The sequence below is a fragment of the Mus caroli genome, chromosome 15, assembly GCF_900094665.2.
Source record: "Mus caroli chromosome 15, CAROLI_EIJ_v1.1, whole genome shotgun sequence".
In the NCBI taxonomy this organism is placed as follows: Eukaryota; Metazoa; Chordata; class Mammalia; order Rodentia; family Muridae; genus Mus; species Mus caroli.
Window position 1 is genome coordinate 78,165,195 of NC_034584.1, and position 10,360 is coordinate 78,175,554.

Sequence of the window (10,360 nt, forward strand, 5' to 3'; positions counted from 1 at the left end):
TAGATTCAACCCTGTCACAGTTTTCACCCTCCATAATGGAAATGGGGATTCTGTTCTCTGGATATTGAAGAACCAAGGACCATTTTTGCCATGCAGAAGATTCCAGCCTGTGTTGTTCCTTTGAGACATGACTGAGCTACATGGGGTAGCTTTCGAATCCTACACACCATTCATGCAGAAGGAATCACACATTTCACATTACTGAACACATGTGTTGTGTAGCCCTGGTCATCCTGGAACTCACTCTGTAGACCAGGCTAGCTTCGAATTTGGAGATCCACCTGCCTCTGCTTCCCAAGTGCTGGGATTGAAGGTGTGTGTGCACCGCCCATCTCAAGAAAGTATTTTTTTTTTTTTTTAAAGAAATTTGTTCTGTGGGGTAAGGGATTTTGTAACTTTTCTTTTGTTCTTTTTTCTTCTGCCTGAAACTGTAGCAAACCATTCTACTAGAGGCCTGGAGAGATGGTTCAGTGGTTCGTATGCTGTTTTTCCTTGGGACCTGGGTTAGGTTCCCAGCACCCATAGAGTGATTAATGACTGTCTGTAACTCCAATTCCAGGGATGCCCCAGCTGGTAGGACCCAAGTGTGTGTGTGTGTGGGGGGGGGTGCATTCCAAAGCAGAGTGCCGGAGTGGGCCGGGAAGAAGATGCTCAAGAGTCCAATACTCTCTCCTAGATTTCATGGGCACTAAACCTGAATGTGGTACACAGCTATGCATGCAGCCAAAACACCCATACACATAAAAATATTAAAAATAGATTTTAACTAAAAAATTCTATTAAAGAGTAATGTACAAATTGTATTGCTATACTTGATCAAAGATACTTTGTATCAGAAGAGGCACAGACAGGACCACAAACCATCTAGCTCCCAGCTTTCCTTACTCCTGCCTTCATTGGCACCGGCCAGTCACATTTTTTATTTATAAGTGACACTTTGGCATGGAAACTTCAGGTCCTCCCTGCCTGGTGTTGTCTTCCTGTAGTCCTAGTTACTTAGGAGGCTGTGGCAAAGGGGCCAGAGGCTGAAGTCCAGGCTGAGTCACTGAAGGAGGCAGCTGGTTAAAAGAAAAAGGGACCCAGGGCAGCGCAGTGGTAGAGCCTTTGCCTAGCATGCAGGAGGGCCGAGGTTCTTAGTGCTGTAAAATTAAACAAGGCGCTGAGAGGATGGTTCAGCGGTAGAGGCCACAACTATTCTTACAGAGCACCAGAGCTGGAGTCCAAGCATCCACGCGATGGCTCACAATCGGCTGCAACTCCAGTTCTAGGAGGTTTAACGTTCTCTTATGGCCTCCTTGGACGCTGCACACCCATGGTGCATAGACATACATGCAGACAAAATACTCATAAACATGGGGCGGGGTGGCTAAGTATCTTTTTAAGAGGAAGGAAGGGAGGGAGGGAGGGAGGGAGGGAGGGAGGGAGGGAGGGAGAAAACTCTCCATGAATTAAAAACGAACAGAAAGCAAAATAAATAACTGCAAAAACAGACACCCTACATGAAAATAAAGGAAAGACAGTGTGTGGATGGTAGCATCTCTCGTGTAATAAAGAAAAGGAGAGAGTGCCACCGGCGTGCCATCCAGAACCTGAAAGAGAAGGGTATTATTCAAAGAGCCATTCTGCCCAGCAAGCATCCAAGCCTAGGATTTGGGAAAGCCCACGCGGGCGGACATGGGGCGGGGCATGAGTCCAGTACGCCCATTGGGCCTCCCACTGGCTTATTTGCATGGTCCGAGTGGGGCGGGGCCTCAGCTGACGTCACCCGAGGACAGCTTAGGCGGCTGCGGCTCTTTAAGCTCAGAGCAGCAACACGGGGAGCAGAGCTGAGCTGCAGCGCCGCCCGGAGCTTCAAGCACCATGTATGACCCAGAGCGCCGTTGGAGCCTGTCGTTTGCAGGCTGCGGCTTCCTGGGCTTCTACCACGTCGGGGCTACGCTATGTCTGAGCGAGCGCGCCCCGCACCTCCTCCGCGATGCGCGCACTTTCTTCGGCTGCTCGGCCGGTGCACTGCACGCGGTCACCTTCGTGTGCAGTCTCCCTCTCGGTGCGTCCACGGCCACTACCCAGGCCCCGCGTGCGGGGAGGGGTTGCTACACCTGGGGAATCGGTAACACTTTCCGGGGTGCCCGAAGAAACCTGTCCGGAGAGCTCTCATCCTTCCCGGTGCCCTTGAGCACTCAGCTGGAGACACTGGGCCTGTCACCTGGCGTGGGATTTCCCGGGGCCGGCTGGAGCAGATGCGCTCCGAGCATCTTCTTCCTGACCCGCTCCGGCGCTCTGGTCCTGCCAGCTGGGTCATCCCTGAGCAGCAGGGAACGACGCAGGTTTGCCGGGTCCTTTGGTCCCTGAGCCGCAGAAGGTTTGTCCTGTGTGGCTCTGGCTAGTGTCCCATGGCGGGTGCCGCCAGGAAGGGCAGAAGGCACCCAGACTAGAACACCCTTAGTGGCAGTCCAACGCTCTGGTTGCCTTTAGAGGTGGCTGCTGGGGGCGGGGTACGTGGATTAGAGAAATATTTGGAACACTCCCTAGAAGCTGGAATGGGTTCCCAGACAGGTGCAGTTCCACCCTCTCCTATCTTCACTAGCCTGGATAAGCGGCCCTTCCCAGATCGATGTCACTGACATTCAGGGCATTTGAATCTTGGCCTAATTAAACATTTGCCCATTCACCCATGAGCGAGAGGAGGCGAGTTTACTCTCCTCTCCCCCACTAAACTACTAGGACGTGATGCCTTCTCTCCCCAGAGTCATAGCCGGATGCTTTTGGGGTTGTGGGCAGGGCTTGGCTAAGTGCCCACGGGGTGTGGGGTGGGAACTGCTGACACCCAAAGGTCCCCAGGCAGCATGATAATGTCCCACATCAACCCTCATTGATCTGGGGCCTCTTTAACACTTTACTCTTTGCTCTCTGCTGGCCACAGCCAGCAGGGAGAGACTTTGGCAGGCAGGGGAAAGCCCCTGATGATGAGCGGAGCTCTGCTATTGGATGGGATCAGTGAGCAGACCCTGAGCCGATGAGAATCAGGGATTAGAAGACAAGCAAATCTGGCTGTGTGCCTGCTTGTCTGTGTTTCCCAGTGAGAAGGGAGCCAGGAGTAAAGGGCAGTGAGAGTGGCCTCTGGGAAGACTAGATTAGTCCAGTGGCCATTGCACACCCTGGGCTTCGGCACTAAAGGCAGTTCTTAAATGGAGAGTTCTGAGTCCAATAGCGATGGATGATTATTGGGACAGGGTTTAAATGCATTGACCCCAGGAATCTTAAGTACACCCACTTTCATATAGAGCAATGGTTCTCAACCTGTGGGTCACAGCCTCTCTGGGGGTCTAATGACTCTTTCACAGGAGTCATCAAAGACCATTGGGAAACATATTTATGTTAGAATTCATAACAGCAAAATTACATTATGAAGTATCATCGAAAATAATTGTATATTTGGGGGGGGCAACCACAACATGAGGGACTGTATTAAAAAGTTCCAGCACTGGGAAGGTTGAGAACCACTGATAAAGTGGGGTGTTTGTAACTGCTCAGAAGACAGGGACAGCCTGGGGCTGTCCTGTCAGGTCACAGAGAGGGCACAGAACTACAGATTATCTCTGGTGGGAGCTGCTAAGGTGCATTGCCCAGGGCTTGGAACGGGCACAGGTGGTTGGGGCATCTGAGCATTTGGCTGGACTTGGCAGAGGAGGTAGGTGAAATTGGCCACCAGAGTGTGAGTTCACCCTCAAGCCAGGCTCAGCAGGCTGGCTTGGGGTAGGGTTTGCTGGGAGTGAGAGTTAGAGTTGGATCAGAAAAGGCTGGGATATGCCTGGCCTCATGGAACCAGGATTCATGTTGTCATAAGTGGATTAGCCAAAGAGGGCTGGTCTGGAGAGTGAGGGCAGATGGACTGTGAATATGCTGTGTACCTACTGTGTGATCGGGGAAGTCTGGGCTTAGAGGTTTACATGGAGCCTAGCCGCTTACACAGTCTTTTCTGGATTGAGCATTTTATAGACCTTATTTTACACAATCCTTTCTGCCTCCAGAAGTGAATACATTTTAACTCTCCTTGAAAAAAGGCAGTCTAGCAGCTGGAGAGATGGCTCAGTGGTAAAGATCGCTTACTGCTCTTACAGAGAACCAGCTTGGCAACTTACTGACCACCTATAATTCTAGATCCTGGGAATGTGATGCTGTCTTCTGGCCTCTGCAGGGTTTTGCACACATGTGGTGCCCATAAGCTCCTACACACATATGCATATATATATAATCATTTGTTTGTTTTAAATTAAAGTCAATCTGTGGTATAGACAGATGGCAGACTGCTTTCCTCTGTAAGGGGTAGGGGTCAGATCTACATTTAGGTCCAGGCCTACATTATTTCTTCTGTGCTGTCTGATGTTGAGTCCATTTGTGGCAAGGCTGGAATGCTGATGTGTTGGTGGCTTGTGGCTTTATAGACAGGCAGGTGGAATTCTCATGAGCATGCGCCACTGGAAGACCTGCCTTAGCACCATCCAGGAAATACCTTATACAAAAGGCTATTTTATATATTTTTTTTTTAGTTGTTCCCTTGAATAAAGTCAGACAAGGGTGAAATTGATTTTTCTTTTTGAGTCATACCCAGAATATTACCACTTTGTAATGACTGTTAATTACTGTTAATGAGATAATGTCACCTAGCAAACCTTTGGAATATAGGGTGTCACCTCTAACCACCTTGAATGTACCCAGCCCTGAGCAAAACACAGGATGTGCTTTACGGTATCTTAATTAGGACCAGCCACAGTTCACAAGTTCTGTGTCTGTGTGATGGTTTCTGTTCGCCAGTGTGGTACCCTGTTCTATGTGTTTATCTTCTGTCACAGGCCGTATAATGGAGATCCTCATGGACCTCGTGCGGAAAGCCAGGAGCCGCAACATTAGCACCCTCCACCCATTCTTCAACATTAACAAGTGCATCCGAGACGGGCTCCAGGAGAGCCTCCCAGACAATGTCCACCAGGTCATTTCTGGCAAGGTTTACATCTCACTCACCAGAGTGTCCGATGGGGAGAACGTGCTGGTGTCTGAGTTCCATTCCAAAGACGAAGTCGTGGATGTAAGCCCTTTGCCTCTCTGGGTGTGGTCACATGAAAGCACAACAACGCAGGGCTGTCATTGTCTCACTGGACTGGAGCCATGGGAATGCTATACATTCAGGGACTGTGTCTGTTAACCCGGAAGCCTTACTATGCCAGGACTCTTTAATTCTCTTCATTTTTCCAGTGCTGGGATGGGAGAGAGGGCCTTGGTCATATCAGGCAAGGGCTTGACTGTAGGGCTGCACCCTACCACAAGTTGTTTTTTTTTCCTCCTTTAAGACTCAGAGAACTGGTTCTGGGTGTGTCCCATACCTCAACATATGCATGTTATACAGTAAGGTTGGCTTTTTGAATGAGGCTTCTCCAGGGTGGATCCATTCTTATTTGCTTCTATTGCCAGAACTTGCACAGAGAAGATCATTTTTGCCATATCAAAATGCCACATTTGGCCTTTATATATGTGTGTGTATATATATGTCTCTATATATACACACACATATATATACACACACACATATATATACATATATATTGTATGGATATATACTTTCTATAGTTCTTGAATGAATGGCTGCATGTGAGTGAATGTGACTCCCTGTGAGGCATCCTGTGCCCAGCATCCCTGCAGGCAGTCTGGTCCTCCATTTGAATTTCTAGTAGCTTCTGAACAGTGGACACCTATCTGTTCTCAGTGGATAGTGTGCTGTTCAGAACAGTGGTTCTCACAGTGTGCTCTATATGACCCCTAACTGGCTTCAGGAGAGCTCTGAGGGAGGGCCCAGGTCTGTGCTTCCTGTAATGCCTGGGTGAGATGTGTGATTCCAACTCGCTATGCCACCAAGTCAACGGTGTGGTCAACCTGGTGGTCAAGGACAGAAGATTGAACTGTGGGATTAGTAAAGCTAAGGACCTGTCATTGCTGCAGAGACCTATGAGCCTCAAATACAAGCGTGAGCGTCATTCATTCACTCAGGGATTAAAAAAATAAAATGGGCTGGAGAGATGGCTCAGTGGTTTAAGAACACTGACTGCTCTTCCAGAGGTCCTGAGTTCAATTCCCAGCAACCACATTGTGGCTTACAACCATCTGTAATGGGATCTGATGCACTCTTCTGGTGTGTGTCTGAAGACAGCTACAGTGTACTCATATAAATAAAAATAAATAATATTTAAAAACAAAAAAACCTACTGTCACCCAGGGGACAGAGGCAGGCGGATCTCTGTGAGTTCAATGCCAGCCTGGTCTATAGAGCAAGTTCCAGGATAGCCAGGGTTACAAGAAGAAACTCTGTCTTGGAAAAACCAAAACAACTAAACAACAACAGCCCCCCCCCCCCAAAAAAAACCCTACTGTGTGCAGAGAGCATCTCACTTGCGCTGCTTACTTGGGAGGCACTGTACCCTGTGACTGTCTACTCCTTTTTTTCTCACAGGCCCTGGTGTGTTCCTGCTTCATTCCCCTCTTCTCTGGCCTAATCCCTCCTTCCTTCCGAGGCGAGGTAAGTGTTGGGGGTCAGCTGAGTGTTTGGGCCTGCCATTTGTAATGAGCTGGGGTCAGGTTCCCATGACTGTATCTAACTGCAGAGCTGGGATCTTGAGTCTTGAGGACAGAAGTCATACATCCCCAGCAGACTGACCACAGACTTATACCCCCAGGAGTTTCCTCACCTCCTGCCTGCTGTCTGTCGGATACACTGGCCTGGCTCCCTTAATCTGGTCCTGAGCACCCTAGGGAGCCTCCTGGTGGCCTAATTAAAGTGTAAGATGCTTAGCAATTAAATTACTCTTGTTAGGTAGTTGATTTTCATGAGAATACAGGCTAGCTGTCTATTTCTGTTTTAATCTTTTAGACAGGGTATTACTATGTGACTTTGGCTAGAATTCTCTAGGTAGACCAGGCTGGCCTTAAACTCACAGAACATTTGCCTCTGCTTCACTCTGCCGCCTAAGTACTAAGACTAAAAGACAAGTGTCATCACACCCAAGAGCGAAACAAGCTACATTTTCTTTTGTTGTTGTTGTTTTATGTTTCTTGATAAATATGAGGATATGCCTGAGTGTACAAAGACCCTAGCGATTAAGCACGTCTTTGATCTTGATACTGATCCCGTCCTCTTGTGATGCAATTTAGGCATGGGATCTTTCCAGAACTAAGTGGAAGGGACGCAGGACCATTATGGCGATGTCCCTACACTCCCTAGAATGCACGCCTAGGTTTCCTCTAGACAGGAGAGTCAAGAGTTCAAGGCCAGCCTTAGCTTCATAAGACTCTCTCATGACACAGTGACTTTCACAGATGTAATCCCAGCAATCAGGGACTGAGACTGGAGGGTCATGAGTTCAAGGCCAGCCCGTAACCCCCTCTCCCCAAAAGAAAAGTATTGTCAGGCAGTGGTGGCGCACGCCTTTAATTCCAGCACTTGGGAGTCAGAGGCAGGTGGATTTCTGAGTTCGAGGCCAGACTGGTCTACAGAGTGAGTTCCAGGACAGCCAGGGCTATACAGAGAAACCCTGTCTCAAAAATCCAAAAACCAAACCAAACAACAACAACAAACAAAACAAAACAAAACAAAAAAAACCCAAAAAACAAAAGAAAAGTATTACAAGAAAACAGGCTCAATTGAATATCTTGTCCTAGATCTCCAAAGGGAGTCTGGTTTTGTGACTCCTTGGTGCAGGGTTCATATCACATACCATCCCCAGTACATGTAACACCCTTTGTTTATAATGGCCCCTTTATGCACACAGTAGCGACTCACCTATGGGTGTCCACCCGGCATTAGGACATAAGAAGCACAGCATGGAGTGGACTCTCATCTCCATGTGTCTTTGCCTGGCACTTTTGCATGGGGGAGGGGGGGGTGGAGCATCCTTGGCAACAGTACCCGTAACCTTGAAAGTCAGGAAGAAGCTCCTAGAAGTGTGGTTCCCAGACCACCATATTGGCTGCAGTGTCTTGTAAAACACAGCCTCCCCCCTTTTCCCCTTCCCCACAGCGGTATGTGGATGGAGGAGTGAGTGACAACGTCCCTGTGCTGGATGCCAAAACCACCATCACGGTGTCACCTTTCTACGGTGAACATGACATCTGCCCCAAAGTCAAGTCCACCAACTTCTTCCACGTGAATATCACCAACCTCAGCCTCCGCCTCTGCACTAGGAACCTCCAACTTCTGACTAGAGCGCTCTTCCCGTCGGATGTGAAGGTGAGCCGGGTGCTGGGTTGCCACTCTCTGCCCCTACCCCCAGATAGCTGGGGATACCAGTTAGTCCCTCCATGAGCAGACAGAAATAGATTATGCCATGATGGTGACTTAGAAAAGGTTGCTATCCTAAAGCTGAGTGATCACCCTCCTGGCCATAGCCTTTACCAGGGGTCACACGGACAGACCCTGAGTTCAGACTCACCTAGGAATTCGGGGCTAAGAAGTCAGGGGTAATGAATAGTGTCTAAGTTTCTTTTCCTGTTGTTATGATTTTAAAAAAAAATCCTGGCAAGGAGAAGTTTTCTGAAAAAAAAATTATTCAGGCTCACAGTTCAAGGTACAGTCCACGAAGGCAGGGAAGCCAGTTGTCGGGAGCTTGTAGCAAGTAGTTGGTCACATGGAGCCCAGAGTCAGGAAGCAGGGTGTGATGGATGTGAGCTACAGCCCAGCACCCTTCCCCGACATGTAAAATCAAGGATGCCAGCCAGGGAGCAGAGCCACTCACAGTGGGTGGGTCTTCCTGCCCCAGTTAACACCATCATGATAAACTCCCACAGGTGTGCTTAGAAGTCCGTCTCCTAGGTGAGTCTAGATGGTGTCAAGTCAACAGTTGGCACTACCCACAGAAGGGTAGGTGGGGTGGTATATACCTATATTCCAGCACCCAGGAGACTGAGGCAGGGGGATGGAGAGCTTCAGTTGAGTCTGGGCTTTCTAGAAAGACCCTTCCTTACAAAACAAAAAACAAACAAGCAAATTGTGGATGGAGAGATGGCTCGGCAGTTAAGAACACTGGCTACTCTTCCAGAGGTCCAGCACCCACATGGCAGCTCACGACAATAATAGGATCAGACACCCTCTTCTGGCATGCAGGCTTACAAGTAGGCAGAACACTCATACATAAAATACATAATAAATAAAGTTTTAAAAAGCTTTTTAAAAGTTAACTAGGAAGATGGCTAAGAGGTGAAGAACATTCTCTGTTCTCGTAGAAGATTTGAATTTGATTCCTAACACCCATACTGGTACAGGACTGCTTGTAACTTGAACACCAATGCCTGTGGCTTCTGTGACCACCTGTATACACATGAACATACCTATATATGCTGGGCAGTGGTGGCGCACACCTTTAACCCCAGCATTTGGGGGATGGGGACAGAGGCAGGAAGATCTCTGTGAGTTTGAGACCAGCCTGGTCTACAGAGCTAGTTCCAGGACAGCTAGGGCTACACAGAGCAACCCTGTCTCAAAAACAAAACAAAACCCAAAACAAACAAACAAAAAAGCAAAACAACCCCCTCCAAAGAAAATACCTATATAAAATAAATAAATAAAAATATAAAAAATAAATCTTAAAAACACACCCACAAACAAGGTGGGTTTCTTTAACCTCAGCTCTCAGGAGACAGAAGCAACAAGATCTTTGTGAGTTTAAGCTAGGGCTACAGAAAGAGACCCTGCCTCAAAAACAAAAACCAACAAAAAATTATGGGCCCTTAAGATGGCTCAGTGTGTAAAGGTGCTGGCTGCCAAGGCTGAGGACCCAGCTCATTTTTGGGAACCCACAGAGCAAGAGAAAGTAACAATTTCCTATAAATTGTCCTCTGCTCTCCATGTGCACACGTGGACACACACATATGCGCGCGCACGCACACACACACATTAAATATTTTGAAATAAAACAGCAGCATGGCCCTGCCGTTTGGATTTTCTTTTTTTGTGTTATCGAGGATGGAAGCCACGGCCTCAGGTATGCCAGGCAAAGAGAGAGCACTGAGTCATGCCCCCAACCCTCACTGGTGGATTATGGGTAAGGCCTCACAGCCCAGCCATGCCTCCATATATCCTCACTGGTGGGTTCTTGGCAAGAGCTATACTGATGAGCTGTGCCCCCAATTCAGAGCTCTTTTAATTTTGGTTCCTGACATGATTCTGATTAGCACCGTGACAATGAGTCACCACAATCGGGGGTTTCCTTTTTTTTTTTTTTTTTTTTTTTGGTTTTTCAAGACAGGGTTTCTCTGTATAGCTCTGGCTGTCCTGGAACTCACTTTGTAGACCAGGCTGGCCTCGAACTCAGAAATC

The 10,360-nt window shown here is 48.2% G+C and overlaps 1 protein-coding gene across 2 annotated transcripts in view; it reads left to right on the plus strand.

The window, feature by feature from the left end:
- The first annotated feature begins 1,818 nt into the window (after positions 1 to 1,818).
- Pnpla3 (patatin like phospholipase domain containing 3) overlaps positions 1,819 to 10,360 on the plus strand; it is a 21,137-nt gene continuing 12,595 nt past the window's right edge. For both annotated transcript variants that reach the window (XM_021183805.2, XM_021183806.2), the window contains exons 1-4: positions 1,819 to 2,047; positions 4,854 to 5,086; positions 6,503 to 6,568; positions 8,066 to 8,275. In XM_021183805.2, the coding sequence (XP_021039464.1) occupies positions 1,861 to 2,047; positions 4,854 to 5,086; positions 6,503 to 6,568; positions 8,066 to 8,275 (696 nt within the window). In that variant the 5' untranslated portion in view covers positions 1,819 to 1,860. The remainder of the gene's footprint in view (positions 2,048 to 4,853; positions 5,087 to 6,502; positions 6,569 to 8,065; positions 8,276 to 10,360) is intronic.